This window comes from Spea bombifrons, chromosome 2 (genome assembly GCF_027358695.1).
Source record: "Spea bombifrons isolate aSpeBom1 chromosome 2, aSpeBom1.2.pri, whole genome shotgun sequence".
Lineage (NCBI taxonomy): Eukaryota > Metazoa > Chordata > Amphibia > Anura > Pelobatidae > Spea > Spea bombifrons.
Genome location: NC_071088.1, coordinates 27,206,549 through 27,224,208, shown reverse-complemented (window position 1 = coordinate 27,224,208; position 17,660 = coordinate 27,206,549). Strand labels below are relative to the sequence as shown.

General features: G+C 40.2%; 1 protein-coding gene across 2 annotated transcripts; it reads left to right on the top strand.

The window, feature by feature from the left end:
- Nucleotides 1-178: 178 nt before the first annotated feature.
- On the top strand, nucleotides 179-14,982 carry ACOT9 (acyl-CoA thioesterase 9). Of its 2 annotated transcripts, XM_053455829.1 has the most exons (16): nucleotides 179-302; nucleotides 1,720-1,817; nucleotides 2,366-2,392; nucleotides 5,529-5,574; nucleotides 6,681-6,851; nucleotides 7,003-7,040; nucleotides 7,516-7,599; nucleotides 7,782-7,885; nucleotides 8,051-8,124; nucleotides 9,479-9,546; nucleotides 9,968-10,079; nucleotides 11,900-11,990; nucleotides 12,820-12,905; nucleotides 13,367-13,454; nucleotides 13,696-13,846; nucleotides 14,754-14,982. In XM_053455829.1, exons 1-16 carry the CDS (start codon nucleotides 286-288, stop codon nucleotides 14,831-14,833), a joined length of 1,335 nt encoding a protein of 444 aa, XP_053311804.1. In that variant the 5' UTR covers nucleotides 179-285; the 3' UTR covers nucleotides 14,834-14,982. The 2 variants fall into 2 exon arrangements, with proteins under 2 accessions (XP_053311804.1, XP_053311805.1); XM_053455830.1 differs by lacking the exon at nucleotides 2,366-2,392.
- Nucleotides 14,983-17,660: the final 2,678 nt, after the last annotated feature.

Here is a 17,660-nt window from a genome sequence, read left to right as displayed (position 1 = left end):
TCTCCTCAGTATAACATGTCACAAGTCCCTGAGTCACTCATAGAGTTACAAATACCAAAGAAGAAAAAAAAGTACAAAACTGATTCTTAGTTATTTTCCCACCTCCCTCTCTATGGTTGTGAGGCGCTCTATTCGCCTCTCCGTGGTGTTGGAGGACTGAGGTGTATTGACAGGACACACGTGGGCGTGTTTAGGGAGTGCTGGCAGACAGCTGCGGAGACTTGCTGTGGAGAAGGAGAGAGTTCACAGCTCTTGGTTTATTCTCTTTATCTCCCATTTATCAACATGCTGCTCGCTCTCAGGTATAGTACTCTGTCTGAAGCCAGGCGCTCGATTTGTTTTTAAAGGATGGGAAGATTTTTTTGTTGTGAAGTAGTGGGTACGGGGAGTAAATAGCGGGTGTGGTTGATCTTAAAAGAAGGGCATTGGGCATAAAGAATGTGGGGGTGAAGCCATTGGCAGTACAGTAAGCATGCCGGCAGTGTCTGTTTAGAAGTTGCACAGAACCATTAATTGGTAGTTTTATGTTGCTGACACCAGTGGGTCAGTGGTTTGTCCACTAAATGCCTGTAATGAGATTTTTTACACAGTACATGCCTGTGTAGTGTGGGGCAATCCCAGTGCTTTTCTGCTACACAGCATGCCTTGCTTGGCCATATAATGCAGAGCAGATACCATGTAGTGAGATTTAAAGGTACTCGACTGGCCCCCAGCTGCCCCCTTCTCATCAAAGTCCGCACTCTCTTAAAAGGTGCTCCGTGCCTTTTAAGAGAGCCTCAATATGATGTCATATCCCTGCGCCCTTTGTATTAACGACACGCAGCGCCTTCAGACTGGCTGATCAAAGATCTCCCCTGTAACTGGCCAATTGAGCAGCGGGATACTGGGGGGGGCCTGATCTGCCAAGTGGGCGATCTGACTCTTGGTTTGGCAGCAGTGGGTCTGCCACCCCCCTGGACCTGTCACACTAGGCAAGAATACGTCAATGCTCCACCATCATACACGCTTAAATTAAAGCTCTATGTCACCCCCTTAAATTCTCGTGGTGTCCCTTTTGCAAATGCATGGGAGAGATTCTGCAGAATCCCTTCACTAGGCGACCACATCGACACACATGTTTTACATATTGCTGACCAGCCCAGATAAAATGCTGCCCTGCAGTATGGGTGATGTATAACTGACTAACTGGTTCCCTTCCATACGTCTATACATCCCCCATACTGCGGGGCAGCATTTTATATGGGCTGGTCAGCAATATGTAAAAAATAAATGTGTCCTGGAAAACCTGGCCAATGTGGTCACCCTACCCTTTAATCATCCCCCGGCTGGTTGCCGTGCACGTCTCTGTGCATGTGATATACTCTCCCCCGGTCCGCTCCAACACCGGGGCGGGGGTCTCAGACCCTAGTGCATGTCAGACTTCACTGACTTCTTTCCTGCAAGAATTGTCAGAACACAGAGGTTACTTTTCATATACATTCTCTTCTTTAAAGGGTTAACTGTCCCTTTCAGTGAGTAAACCCCAGTCATTTACTGTTTAACATTCATTTTTAATATTCACAGACCATGCCGTTATTGCCCCGTATAGGAGAGGAACTGGTTATGTGAATGCGAAGGGTTAAAAAAAAAAGGATCCTGTAATGCTGTGTGTGTATTTTAGAGCATTAATAATCTGCTACTTGTTACATCTCTGTGATTTGATTGATCTTCTGTTTGCAGGCTTCGTGCAGGATGTCAAATATCAGGGATGCTCAGCAGGTCTCTGATGACAGCTGGCACATTGCAGTCCAAGGGGCCGCTGCCTGATATGCATGAAGGTAATGCCGGGATAATGTGTGTCACAGATTGTTAAAGATCTGTTTCCCTTGTGCATAAGCGGGCAAGGATTCCCACGATGTCACTTGTCCAGGCTCTGTCTTTAACGTCTGACATGCCCTTCTCCATTTTTCCAGCACTTACTTGATTGCGTCATTTCAAAGCAGCAGAATCTCCTCACCGTTGATCTCCCCGGATATTCGCCTCTTGTGATCGTAACGTTGTGTCGGTGAAAGTGTTTTCCCAGGAAGCCGTGGAGCTTCCTGGGTTAGGTTACATGGAGTTCTCCTTCTTGGTCCAGAGCTGCTTCTCTGCTTGTCTCAAACAATAATGTAATAGTAACAAAACCCAAGACTGTCTTGAGTTCTTTTGTTCAGTTATTACGTTCAGATACTTTTAAGGCTATGTCAGAATAATGAGATTCATTTTTTTTATGTCTATTCTTGAAATGTTTACTAATCGATGAGTTCATTCCGTGGCGCGTTACATTGCACCGTAATTTGGATTGCTTGTGTCTGAGCACTTGTATGAATTTTGTTTTGCCTTGCAGGGTCCGTGCCTATCCATGTGAATCATGGTGTGTGGTAATTCCAAGCATGTTTCTAACATTTCACCTTTACTTTAAGCCTTTTTTTTTTTTTTTTTTTTGCCTCCTATGCATTTTGTAAGAGGTTCGCAAGGTTCTAAAACTATGATAGTGCTTAACAGGTTGTAATTGTCCAAAAGCCAGTTAAGGGTGGTCATTACGGCTTTTCGGTTTCATAAGAAACCAGTTCAACCTGGTCGTGCGGAGGAGTGAGAGAGCTGCTCTTCTCCTTGTGTGTCCGTATGGATGCCGTTCAGCATGCCTACCCACAATACCTACCCACAATACGCACCATCAAAGTTTAAAGGAATCCTAGCGCTTGCTTCATGCTACTTTTACATTCACGGGGCTTATTCGCTAAGCCGCACGCTGTCAACTTGGGATGAAATATGTCATTGACTTGCCTATGCATTTTCTAAACCTGATTCTTCCAACTTCAGAAAAAAATAATTGTGTTACTTTTAGCTAAACATTGATTTTTTTTTTTACTCTTGTCCTCTTTATCATTGGGGTTGTTTTTATAGGCAGAATTATTACCGTCCAGTATCTTGGTAAAGGGCCATTGCTCACGTGATTGAAAAAAATGTATCTGCTGCTTGACCGGGCCTTCCATGCAATATAATATACCTTCCAGAGTTACGGACATTACACAGAAGCATCCTGTTTATGATGTAGTTACTTTAAAAATTTAACTATAAAAAGGTCTATGTGACAGTACAGGCAGAGCGTCTTGTTTACTGGAGCCATCTTGCATGATTGCTTGGGAAAAGTCTCTGTTTTCATTCTGAGTAAAGTAGGGCTGCAACAACTAATCGATAAAATCGATAATAATCGATAATGAAATTCGTTGGCAACGAATTTCATTATCGATTAGTTGAATCGATTATTATCGATTATAAAATGAGGGTTTTTTCAGAGCAAACGCTGTGAAAAATCCCCCTCATTATATAATCCGTTTAGTCTGACTCACCGTCTCACAGCAGCAGCTCCTCCTTACTCCCCCTCCCTGTAATCACTGTGACAACTGGCCCCGCCCCTTCCTTCTCCAGGCCAGAACCACATGGCTGTGACACTCATCTAACTGTAAGTATATGTGTATATATATGTGTGTGTGTATGTATATATATATATATATATACATACATACATACATATGTGTATATATATGTATGTATATGTATATATATATATATGTATGTATATGTATATATATATGTATATATATATATATATATATATATTTGGGCTACTGAAAGTTAGGGGAGGTGGGGGTTAATTTAGGGGCAGTTATGGTTAGTGGGGTGTTTAGGGTTAATTTAGGGGCAGTTATGGTTAATTGGGTGTTTAGGGTTAATTTAGTGCAGTTATGTTAATGGGGTGTTTAGGGTTAATTTAGGAGCAGCTGTGGTTAATGGGGTGTTTGTGGTTAATGGTGTGTTTAGGGTTAATTTAGGGGATGCTGTGGTTGATGGGGTCTTTAGGGTTAATTTAGGGGATGCTGTGGTTAAGGGGGTGTTAAGGGTTAATTTAGGGGCAGTTATGGTTAATGGGGAGTTTAGGGTTAATTTAGGGGAATCTAAATCCTGGGGGCAGTGAAGTGACATATCTGGGGGTATAAGGCATATACAGTATATAAGGCATATGTGGGGAGGGCAGTGTGGCATGTCTGGGGAGGACGGAGTGGTGTATCAGGGTGTATAAGGCATATCTGGGGGTAGAGAAGTGGCATATCTGGGGGTAGAGAAGTGGCATGTCTGGGAGGCAGGGTGGCATGTCTGGGGAGGATGGAGTGGGGTATCAGGGGATATAAGGCGTATCAGGCACAGTGGCAGATGTGGGAGGCAGCGTGGAGTGGCAGATGTGGGAGGCAGCGTGGCATATGTGGGAGGCATTGTGGAGTGGCAGATGTGGGAGGCAGCATGGCGTGGCATATGTGGGGAGGGCAGGGTGGCATGTCTGGGGAGGATGGAGTGGTGTTTCAGGGGGTATAAGGCGTATCAGGCACAGTGGCATGTGGGGGGTTGAGTGGAGTGGCAGATGTAGGAGGCAGCGTGGAGTGGCAGATGTAGGAGGCAGCGTGGAGTGGCAGATGTAGGAGGCAGCGTGGAGTGGCATATGTGGGAGGCAGCGTGGAGTGGCAGATGTAGGAGGCAGCGTGGAGTGGCATATGTGGGAGGCAGCGTGGCAGATGTGGGAGGCAGCGTGGAGTGCTGTGGTAGGCAGCGTGGCATATGTGGGGGGGCAGCATGGCATGTCTGGGAGGCAGCGTAGCAAGCCTGGGCTCAAATGTGCATATATTGGGCGGCTGGTTGGGAAATAAAGACAAGAAATGTATTATCAAAGTTTTTTTATTCTGCTGTTTGTATTTAACATCATTTGTTTAGTAAATTATTTTAAATAAATGAAAAATTTACATTCATTTTTTTATCCGATTAATCGATTAATCGAAAAAATAATCGGCCAACTAATCGATTATTAAAATAATCGTTAGTTGCAGCCCTAGAGTAAAGAGATCTTTCCCTTCTAGCTATGCCGTAACTACCTTCCATTCTGGTTCGCATTGCTCTGTGCTGTGTCTTATGTGTTTTTCCATCAGCCATCGCGTTTAGGATAGATTTCGCTCTTCAATCTAGAAAAATATCATACAGTTCCCCTGTTTGGTTGTCACATCTCTTCTGAGGGTTTTCAGTTTAATAACCTATATGGGGATCAAGGAAACATCATATTTCAAAATGTACTGTCAGTAGGTAAAGTAATTCGTATAGTTTTTTGTACTCGTATTCTAATTTCTAATGTCTTTTTCAGAATAAAATAAGAGTGCCATATTCCACCAGAAATCTCTATGTAAATCTGTTATTACGTTGTCTGACGGACATCACATCTTGCTGGTGTAGATCCTTTTCGCAGCCGCGCTCTACTCCGGGGCTTCCGATATTGCTAAAGTTTCTATTAGTTTAATAGATTGTCTCCATGGTGGGGGGAGTCCTGCAGGGTGTTGCGTATCTACATCTCCTATTTAGTGAATGGCTGGACCTATCGCCTCTTTACTGTCCCATCTTCATAGTCCTGCAGCCACCCCTTGTGCGTTTCTTCACATGGTAACCGTTCTCTCTGGTTTCTCTTTCAGTACGTGATAGACTGAGGGCTATAGTGGGAGCTTCTACCAACTGGAGGTACGGTAACCTTACATACAAACGTATACTTGTAACAAGGAGGCAGGGTGTCTGCTGGGGTTTAAAGGGTCGGCTTACCACCCGAAACAGCTTCACCAACATAAATGCATATAAAAGTACTTATTATTAGTAAAAAGGTATATTAATTCATTACTTTTACAGGACTAGATACATCATCCCTAGTACTGCTAAACACTTCTCTAAGATGATTCATTAAGTAAAATTCTTCCTTGTTCATAACGTTTGTCTGGAATTCTGTCGTGCGACACAAAAGCAGGCACTGATAGGATGTTGCAGAAAGTGCTTTTTTGTGATTAAACCTTCAGAAGAAAGAATAAAATCACAGATATTCTATTTACTTAACATACTGGAGCTTTCCACCATTTTCAAATGGAACAGAGCCTTTAACTATGGATAGCCTTGGTTAAAGGGACACACCAGTGATCATATTCACTTTAATGGGTATGACAGCTGTGTGGTCCCTTTAAAGTTTTACGGCAAATGCATTGGGGGAGGGGATTCTTCAGAATCCACTCGTATGTATTTGCTCCTTTCTCTGACCCCCAACTATATGCTATGCGGGAGATGTGATTAGCTGAGCACATCTCCTTGCCATACATTCGTAGAGTTAGCTCCCGGGGGTCTGCATCGCTCTGTTAGGGATATTCATTGAAATCAAGCAGCCAATAAGTGGCTGCTTGGAACGAGGATGAGGAAAGCAGCTACAATGCATATTAAAGTACTCATAGGGTATTCATTATAGAGGAAAAGTTCAATGATCTATAAATCATTATATTAACTCTAATGCAACTAGAAAAGATGGATTTTTCGTGGTAAAACACTATGATTTGTTGACATAGTGTCTTTATTGCACAACAGTATATGAAGTATTGTTCGTGTAAAATGCTGTGTTTCTTATGGCTGTTATATTGTTATAAAATTTCCATTGTCATAGATGTTACATCTAACTCCATAGATGTGACACAGAATTCATTCAACACGATGTGGGAAAAGCCTGTGACATTATATTTCTTTGTAGCTTTCTCCTTGGTAAAATGTTACTAGTTTGCCTTGTTTTATATATATATATATATTTTATGTTTCAGTGATCACCGGCAAGCCATGGAAGAAAGAAAGTCCCTTCAGTCACTGTTGGCAAACAAACAAGAAGATCTCCCTGCACGGAAGATGAAAGACAGTTACATCGAGGTTGTGTTGCCGCTAGGTAGTCAACCAGAGCTCAGGGAGAAGTATCTGAATGTGTACAACAATGTGAGGTAATGAGCTAGAGGAGAAATAACATTATTGGTAAATTGCTAAACTGAGGTGGATTCTCTGACAGAGTAAAATGAAATCTAGAAGACAATTTAAGAAGTGTCACCCTGTCCTATCCTTCCACGCTAAAACTACTTCTACTTTTGTTCCCAGATTTGGGAGAATTCTTGAAGATTTGGACAGCTTAGGAGGTAAACATTCATTGAAAAGTGTTCACCATGGCACCTTATATACCATTCTTGGAAGGCTCATTCAAAGGATCTATTTAACTCTATTTCATCTAAATGGCCCGGGAATACAGCAGCCTATAATACATTTGACAGAGAACATGCCAAATACACAGTTGGTTCATTCGATTCCTTAAAGATCTTGTTCCTCCAGACACACCGGTGCCTGTATGGAAAATTAATGTAAACCACACTCTATGGAGGAATATAAAAGCCTTCTGGGTTGTGGCATCCAAATCTTTGTATCAAGACATCTCTATGACCCCTTAAATAAGCGCATTAAGCCATGAAATCAATGTCATTTTGGACCTGTAACCCGCAAACGATAAATCTTCACCTTTCATCTGTCATGAGAACTGTATTTACTATTTGCTTTATGTCAGTAGCTTTTATTAATTGTTCTGTCACATTCTTTGTTTTATTTCATCTATCTATCTAGTTCTCATTTGCTACACTCATACAAAGGATGATACTCGGCAGAAGTCTCCGCTGTCAATAGTCACGGCCTTAGTGGACAAAATAGGTAAGTGGTGTCACGTGGCTGCGGCCCAGTTTGCGCTCTAAAGCCTTAACAGAACTTGTTCATGGCCCCGTGAAGTTTTTTGTCAGCTCAAATGCAAGGAAACAGGCGATCAGAATTGGCGGGGGAAAAACTAGATTCTGCTGCTTCTTGGCAATAACCAATCACTTTTTCCAACCTTTCAGATTTACAGAAGGAGGTTATCTATCCTGACTGTGATATCAAGTTTACTGGACATGTTTCCTGGGTTGGGAAAACATCAATGGAAGTCAAAATGCACATGCTACAGGTTGGTGACACACATTTCAACATAACACCCTTGGCTCTGAATTAGGACGAGAATTAGTTTTATATAGTGTATTATATAGTTACCACTTTGCATTTTTATTCATGATGTCAGTATTACCACACAGATGGGTTCATGGCTCACTTTGGGTTTTCTTCTTGTTAACAGCAACATAACGGGGTTTACAGCCCAGTACTAGATGCTACCTTTGTCATGGTGGCCAGAGATCCTGAAAATCGAAGGTAAGTAAGAGTGAATCTTTGTGTAGTCAGCATATTGATATCTTAAACCCATGGATAAATAACATAAAAGGCAAACCGTGCTAAAGATGTGTATGTCCTGGTATGAGAAGAATGGCTGTGTTACCAAGTTACTCATTATTCAGAACATTTCCCGGAAGAGGACCGGTGTGACCCTCGATGAAATGACATGCTTCGGTCAAAGTTAATATACTCACATGCAAGCTTTTCATTCAGATTCATTCCAACGCGGCATACGACAAACCTACGGGAGATTCTGGACATGCCTTTTTAGCATAGAAATAATAAAATAGACACACCTTCGTATACACAATGTATTATATTGGCTGGATTGTTGGGGTAGTTATTAAATAGTGCAGCTCTGAACTATTGTGTTATTAAATATTGCACCATAACCAGCTAGCTGAGGTGGGGCCCCATCACATCTTGCCGTGTGCTTCATCTGGAAATACGGGGAAGATAATTAAAGGTATAATAGAAGACTGGGCTGGGTGGAGGTTTTGTAATGCTAATATTTGTTCTGGCAGCTGAGCCTGATGTTTACCATTTATCCAGAGCTGGATCAAGAAAACATAATTTCTATAATATAAAATAAAATTGGTTCATACAGTTATGTAGAGATAAATGTTTAATTGCTTAAAGAAGCTACCAGCCGCCATATGCACTTTAACGCATGTGGTAGCTGTCTGTCCCCTTTCATTAAATAATCACAATCCTTCCTAATTGCACTACGCCCCCAACCCAGCTCCTCTGATGAACAGATCTCCTGCTTACCATTGCACATTATTATTACAATTTTTGTTTTACATAGCACCATCATATTCCGTAGCGCTGTACAGTGGGTAACCGGGTCATAACAAGTAGTAGATAACGTAACAATTCGACTTACAGAAACAACAAGTGAGGAGGGCTCTGCTCAAACGAGCTTACAATCGAGAATGGTATACTTCCTGTCAGCCGGCTCGGGGATTGGCCCGTGTGTGATTTCCAGGGGTCTAGTAAGACCCCCGCGCATCTGTAGAGGATCCGCTTCCTTTGATTTGAAGGGGAATGCGTTCCTTCCAAAACTGGCACAAAATGTGCATAGCATAATGCAGCTATGGTGCTGCAGCTTCCTCTAAAGTTATGTACAGAATGCAAATTGAATTGCTTAAAAAGAACATTAATATATTTTCTTCAGAGGGACTTACGGGTCATTGTCATGCCTCTTTAACTGTATATATTAAAACAATTTTATAATAGCTTACAGTAACTCTTAGGATTTCAAATACACTGCCGTTTATCAAATATGAATGCAAGTATTTTCTTGTTTTTCCTTGTCTTTTATCTTCTTCAGACCGGCCTTTGTTAATCCTCTAATCCCTGAAGGACCTGAAGAAGAAAATCATCTTAAACAAGGAGAATGTACGTGCTCTCCTGTATTGTGTTTGGCAGAAAGGTGTAATATTAAGTAGAGATTTAAAGAACAGTTGTGGTTTTATTAAAAAATAAAACAATAATGCCCTTCCCAGGACCAAGTTATAATTTTAAGTAAAAATATTTATATAGACTGTATAATTTCCCCATAAATTAGGCACATGATTGGCATTCTGGTGCAAAATAATATAGTCAACAGAAATATTAGAACAATACCACAAAATGAGTGTCCGAAAATGGCAGCATTCTGCATTCTGCAGGCCTCTACATAAATCAAAGCATTTTGGGGAAAAAGAAGCCATGTCCTATCTGACAATCCCAGACCAGAGTCTGCGATAAACCTTATTGCTTCCTTTTCTACCCAATGCCAGTTTGTCACGTTGCTGTGTTTGTATATTTCATCTCTAAGCAAACAAAATGAGACGCGTCGCCTTCAACACTGCGTCATTGTTGAAAATGGCCCCGACGGCAGACGAAAGGAACATCGTACATGACATGTTTCTGAACACCTTGGATACAAGGTAATGATAAAGCGCGGCATTGCATCTTCTGTATATTTTGTTGTCTAGAATGCATCTTACAATCAATTCATGTGTCATTATGGGTGAATTATAATTGTGAGCTTGTAACTCATGATGGGTTGTGTATAATATATAGATATATATATAACATACATGATACATACATGCATATACACAGTATATACTTTTCCCCTTCTATTTTTGTTTATCTGTCACATTTAAATGATCGAGACAAATGAATTTAAATACAAGGCAAAGGCAACGTGAGTAAACTCAAAATGCAGCTTTTAAATTATTTAATTTATTGACGGTAAGAGTTAATAAAAACCTATGTCACACATGTGATAAAGTAATTGCCCCCTAAACCTAATAACTGGTGGTGACACCCTTGGCAGCAACAACTGCATCAAACTTTTGCAGTTACTGGCAATGAGTCTTTTATATCTCTGTGAGGAGTTTTTGCCCATTCTTTTTGGCAGAATTGTATTAATTGAGCCACATTGGAGGGTTTTCTGTCATGAACTCTCTTTTTAAGGGTGTGCCACAGCATCTCTATTCAAGTCAGGACTTTGACTCGGCCATTCCAAAACCTTTTTTATTGGTTTATTTTGTAGACTTTCTTGTGTGCTTCGCATCATTGTTCTGCTGCATAACCCAACTGCACTTGAGCTTTAAGTCACAAACCGATGGTCAGACATTCTCCTTAAAGATGTTCTGGTAGACGGCAGAATTCATGGTTCCATCAATTATGGTAAATCGCCCAAGTCCTGAAGCAGCAAAGTAGCCCCAGACCATCGCACAACCCCCACCACGTTAGACTGTTGATATGATGATCTTATTGTGGTATGCTGTGTTAGCTTTACGCCAGATGTAACGGAATCCATGTCTTGCAAAATGTTCCACTTTTGAATCCTAAATTCACAGAATTTAGGAAGTATTGAGTGTCATCACTTTTTTGGGGGGCTAAGGTGAGACGAGCCTTTGTGGGGTTTTTTTTTTTATTTTGGTCACAAGTAGTTTTTTTTGGCCTTCAATTCTCCCATGGATGCCATTTTTGTACAGTCTCTTTCTTATTGTGGATTCATAAACACTGGCCCAAGAGAGGCCTGCAGTTCTATACATGTTAGTCTGGGTTCCTTTGTGACCTCCTGTACGGGTCGTCGATGCGCTCCTGGAGGAATTTTGGTAGGTTCACCACTGTGAAGGTTCACCACTGTTCCAAGTTTTCTCCATTTGTAGATAATGGCTGTCACTGTGGTTCGCTGGAGTCTCAGAGCCTTAGACGTGGCTGTGTAACCCCTTCCAGACTGATTGATGCATCATGTGCTGCTTTTTGAGACCTTTTTTTCCCTACTTCAATTTGCAAGGCTTCTTGCAATTTGCTGTACTTAAGGTTCTACTGAATTGATGTTTAGATTTAACAGGACTGGCAGTAATCATGCCTTTGTGTGTCGAGTGAAATTGAACCCAACTATCAATTACATTTGGTTTATTGTTTTATTTAGTTACTAGAGGGGCAATTACTTTTTCACATGAGGACAGCTTTTTTTCTTCTGTATATATAATATCTTTGGCCAATATTATTAGTTTAATGATACAAAACATTTAAGTTTGGCAAATATGCAAAAATAGAAGGTACGTCGCGTTTTTGGTTTGCGCATCCTGAATCTAACGCCAGGCCAATGACATCAGGAAAATTGGGAGACCAGAGTGGTTCTTATCTGCCATCACAGTCTGTGTTTTAAACCCTTGTTAAATACTTCATATAACCCTGTTTTATGAAATCTCTTACAGTACTTTATTGTCGGTTTGTTATACAGGACTGTAAGTTTCCGTAGTCGTGTCTTGCCTCCGAATTCAGTGTGGATGGAAGATGCCAAACTAAAGGGGTTGGAGATCTGTCACCCACAGGTACTTTGCATTTAGCAGTTGGTCTTTATATCAATGTTATTGTGACACTTACTTGATATTTTAAACTTAATACTAAGAACATTTGTTATAATTTTTGAAAGTCGGCAATGTTTTTTTTAAATCCAGGGAAAGCTGCGACGGTTGTTTGTGTCCGGATCTTGTCTCCTCTATTGTTATTAGAAATATTTTTTAATAGTGAGTTGTGTGTTTTGGACCTGGGGCAATATTACATGTACTAATTATGTCATCCTGGCTTCCAATGGGTTTTATATAATCGAAACTCATTAGCAGTGCAGATGACATCATTGTTATATTACCATACTGTATAATAGCTTAATATATGAAGTATACAAGCTGTACAGTTTAATCATCCTGTGTAGACTACAGGACCATGTGTTCTTAAAATGATTTCAAGGCATTTAATCCCTTTCAGTGTTAGGTATGTGTATATATATATATATATATATATATATATATATATATATATATATATGATGAAACTAGCTTCAGTTAAATTTGGGAGCCAGCATGGGGTGTATCCATATTTATTATTATTATTATACTTTATTTATAAAGCGCCGACAGATTCTGCAGCGCTGTACAAAGAAAATGATACAGCAATTGACATACAGATACAAGAGGAATGAAGGGCCCTGTTCCCGCAGGAACAATCTAAATTTTAAATAAAACGCCTGTAGAAACCTCTCAACAGAATGTTATATTGGACATACTAAAATAACATCAATACGTTAAGAACAGTGTTGGTGAAATATGTTGGAAAACTAGAAATTGTTTTATATATTAAAAAAAATCCTATGTACCTCTTTAGCAACGAAATATATTCAACAGAATTTTTGGTGGTTTTCTGATGAGGAAGGCATATGAACTGGGTTGGGCAACTGCCTGTTCCTATGGGTAAGTTGTTTGTTATACTCTTATGGATTGTAAAGCAAACTATAAATGTATAGGTATATGAATTTATAGGAATAGAATAGGTTGCTGTTACATCTTGCATGCAGATGGTTATGTGTGCGTGTTATGTCATTACCAGATGTTTGTACACATATGAAAATACACAGATCATTAGCCTCAACTGGGTTATCTGTTACCACAAATTTCATGCAGTGCCAGAACCTCATTTTTTTATAAGGCTTCCCTGCCTCTGGAGACTGGTAGAAGACGGATAGAAACAAATCATAGTACCTGTTGAAGACTAGATTGGTCAAAATGTTTGTATTTGGTGTTAGCGTGGCTGTTAGTGTATTGTGTTACTGTAAGTGTTTGTGCCAGAGTATGGTGTGTGTTTCAGTTCAGGGGGTGGGGGAATTTATAGTTTGAATAAAAGTGTTTTGATTTTTGTGTATTATCTCCTTTAGTGGTTCTAGGCCGTATGTTGCAGCTGTTGATGACATCATGTTCCAGAGACCTGTGGAAATTGGATCCTTATTGTTCCTCTCCTCTCAAGTATGTTTTACTTTATACTCAAATTGAGGGCAATGTTTCCTTTTAATCTAATCGGGATGTACCTTCCTTGTATGAATTTTCCCCTATGCCCTGTATCTTTTTCTTGTCATTATGTGAGAACAGACTGCTTTCTATGAGCTATAGTCATCATAGGTCCGCTGTTTAAGACCGGATGAATGAGGCACGTACCGGTACCGAAGTTACCCATTTTGTTTACTATTTCTTTCAACTGGTGATTTAGGTGTGTTACACACAAGGTAACTATATCCAGGTGAGAGTGCACAGCGAGGTGTCCGATCCAATCACCAGAGAGCACCACACAACTAACATCTTCCATTTCACCTATAAATCGGAAAAAGAAGTGCCTCAAATTGTACCTCAGACATACGGAGGTGAGTGCGAGATACCTTCTGCTTCATAGGACTGGAACATGTTGATAATGTGTAAATGCCTCACAAAAGGTAATCTTCTAGACATATGAGATGGCTGAATGTCTCCATGGTACAGGGGTTAATGTGCCTATGATTGACTGGATTGTAAAGCCAAGTGGCTTCTTGTGATCCAAGCACCCCCCAGTAACTAACATACATGTTACGCATCTTTACACCCACTTACACTAGCATACACAAAGCACTCATGCTCACACTCTTACACACTCCTGCTAACACACATGACGATATATACACTCATGTTAACACACACTTACACACTTGTGCTAACACACAAATACATACGCACTCATGCTAACACTTACATACTCCCTCTAACATACTTACACACTCATGCTTACATACACATTCATACATACTCCCTCCCTAACTCCTGTCTTGTCTGCTTCCTTCCCTGCACTTACGCCTTTACCCTCTCGCCCTCCTTGCCTGCCTTCCTCGCCTCTCTACATATTTGGTGGGCTACTTTCTTGCTGCTTGCAGCAGAGCTTTCACTGCAGGGTCACGTAAGTGGAGTGGCTCAGGGAGCAATAGTTCTCATAATGGAAAAATTCTAGTGTGGTGCATTTTTCCCAAAGTAATATTGATGTGTATTTGTATATTATTACATAGAGGTGAAGCATAATTTAGGTATCTCCCTTCATAGTTAGAAATGTTCATTTGAAGAAAGTCACTAATTAGGACAGTTACATGAGTTGTTTTTCATTGAGGCCAGTGCGAGCGCTAATAAGGCACATACCAACGCAAATCTGGGTCTATTCTGGCACTGGTCTCCGTGCAGCAACTGAGCGAAAGTTTACATATTGATATTCGCTAATGGTCATGTCTGTTTTCTTTTCATTTGATATAGAGTCCATGCTTTACTTAGATGGAAAGCGACACTTTGATGCTGCCATCCAAAGCAGAAATGGCCAGAACCAGAATTTGTAGTGGACCAGCACCATCACTACCATCATACTCTCAAATGGATCTGTTACGCCATGAAAAATATTCATTGCAAGATATTTTTGTACTGGTACAAAATATAATCGCAACGCCTTCCATATTCACTGTGCAATGCTGTGCGCATATATATATAATATATAATATATAATATATACATACTTAGTGGGTTTTTTTTATTTTATAAGACTCTTGAAGCCTTATGCTTGCAGCTGTGTTTGGGGAAAAAAATTTACAGACAGCCTCGACCCTGTGGCTTTATTCTTTTAAACAACTTCCATGAGAGTCTAGCATGACATTATGCCAGTGTGATGTAAATGATGTTGGCTTCACACTTTGGTAAACCATTGCTTTTTGGCATTGCAGGCAGCTACCTACATACATGACTACATCTTATTTTTTGTAGAAACCAAATCAAGCTTTTTTTAACCCCTTAACGACAATCCACGTACATGTACGGGGTTGCCGTGCAACGGGTTAACGACAATGCCCGTACATGTACGGGCTGCCGTTAAACAGCTGCATCGCCGCGATCGCGGCGTTTTCGCCGCGATCGGCGGCTTTGCAGCATCCACGGAAGCCTCCCAAGTGAGGCTGACCGTGGATCCGGGGAGGGCAGCCCTCGGCAGCCCTCCCCGGAAGAAAAATGGCCGCCGCCGCACCGATCATGAAAGATCGCGGCGGCGCCCGGCTAAAACAGCTTAGGAAGCGATCTGAATCGCTTCCTAAGCATAAATGGTGTTACTGACATGCCTCGATATCGAGGCATATCAGCAACACTAGCCCCCGACCCCCGATCACCTTGTGATTGCTCCGAAGAGCAACCACAAGTGCCATCCTGTGAATGACGTTGCCGTCATTCACAGGATGGCATTAACAATAGATCTGAGTTCAGAGGGTCTATCCAGACCCTCTTGTGAACTCTCGAGCTCCTCCTGCAGGTTGAATGCAGGTACTGCATCCAACCATGCAAGGTCAATGGAGCCCAGCTCACTAATGAGTGATTAGTAAAAAAAAAATTAAAAAAAATTAAAAAAAATTTTAAAATTTTTTTTTTAAAAAATGTTTCAAAAAATAAAAATAATATGGTAACATATAAAAATCCCCACTGTCACCAAAAAAAAAAAAAAAAAAATTAATAAGCAAGTCCTAAAATTCTTTATCTTTACAAAAATTCCAGCATGGAAAGAGTTAAAATATTGGCATTACAAATGCCCATAGGGTGTCTCGTATTAAAAAATGCATGAGTGGATGGGATAAATTGAATTGGCCGGGTTCAAAGGTGTCCCAAATATGGGACATGGGGGCAGTAGGATCAGATGTCTAAATGGCCAAAAAATACACACCTCACAAAGGCGGCCTTTTACCTCCCAAATAACCCAACAAACCCATGCATGTGGGGTATCACTGCGCTCAGGAGATGTTACTGAACACATATTGGGGTGTTGTTTGACACGGACATATACCAGGAGCGATAATTTTATACCTGAAGTACAACGTGTGTGGAAAAAAATACAAAAAAATTTGTTACCATAAAGTTTCACAAAGGCTGGTGGTAAAATTAGTGCATGGAAAGGGTTAAATTACCAGCATGTGAAATACCTTGGGGTGTCTAGTTTTTAAAAATATATGACTTGATGGGGTAAATTGCATTGGCCGGCTTCAAAGATACCCGAAATGGCACATGGGGGGAAGAATTACCAGATTTGGAAAAAAAGGTTTTGAAATAGCAAAACGCTACCTGTACTTATTGCCCCATAACGTGCAGAAAAAAGCAAAAAAACATAAAAACATTGGGTATTTCTAAACTCAGGACAAATAGTAGAATCTATTTAGCAGGTTTTTTCATTCGTTTTTGCAGATGAGTAAAAGTTTTTTGTTTAAAAAGTGAGAAAAAGTAATTTTTTAACAAAAAATCCCCATATTTTATCATTTTTTTTATAGTAAATTAGATGATATGATAAAATTAATGGTATCTAAAGAAAGCCCTGTTTGTCCTGAAAAAAACAATATATAATATGTGTGGGAGCATGAAATGAGAAAGAAGAAAATCACAGCTAAACAGGAACACCGAAAAATGTTAAAATAGCTATTGTCCCACAATATACTACGAGTAATAACCCCTATTGTCCTTAAGGGGTTAAAAAAAAAAAAAAACTGTTGTATACAATGCTATTTCACTGTTGTTGCCTTATGTACTTCATTCGTTGGTTATAATAAACTTGGTCTTCCAGATGATTTTTCATCCAACACTGTAGAGTATATCACTGGGCGCAGTTAAAAAAGAAAACATCTGCTTGTCTTTTACCTATTAACTAGTCTAACATTTTACCACCAGAATACACGGTTTAGAGTTTTTCTAAGCATATAAGCAAATAATGTATAAAAAAAATGTGTAATAAGTGTTTTGATAATGTATATATCTTCAATAGGAAGAATATGAAATATTCTTATAGGCAGACAGAGGCCTTTTATAACTCCCATCACTCTTGTGTCCCAATGGCATGTTGTGTTCACTAATCCAAGTTTAGATTTATAGGCAAATTGAATCATTAGAAATCCCTTTTGTCATTATGCTACAGCTCGGAATGTCCTTGCTTTCCATGAAAACAGTTAAGTGACCCCAAACATTTGAATGGAACTGTATGTCTTTATATATCATATCTGTGTGTGTGTGATATATATTTATTGCTCTCATACCCTCGGCTGGCTGCTTCCAATGTGTACGAGACCAAATCAAAGGTCTGCAGATGTGGAGGATTCTGCAAAAGGGGGCACCAGGTAAATTTAAAATGACCTTTGGGCCATCGTATGT

Coding starts and splice junctions, on each gene's coding strand:
- ACOT9 (XM_053455829.1), top strand. Junction 11,991..12,819: donor TGGAGATCTGTCACCCACAG/GTACTTTGCATT, acceptor GTACCTCTTTAG/CAACGAAATATATTCAACAG. Junction 13,847..14,753: donor TGTACCTCAGACATACGGAG/GTGAGTGCGAGA, acceptor CATTTGATATAG/AGTCCATGCTTTACTTAGAT.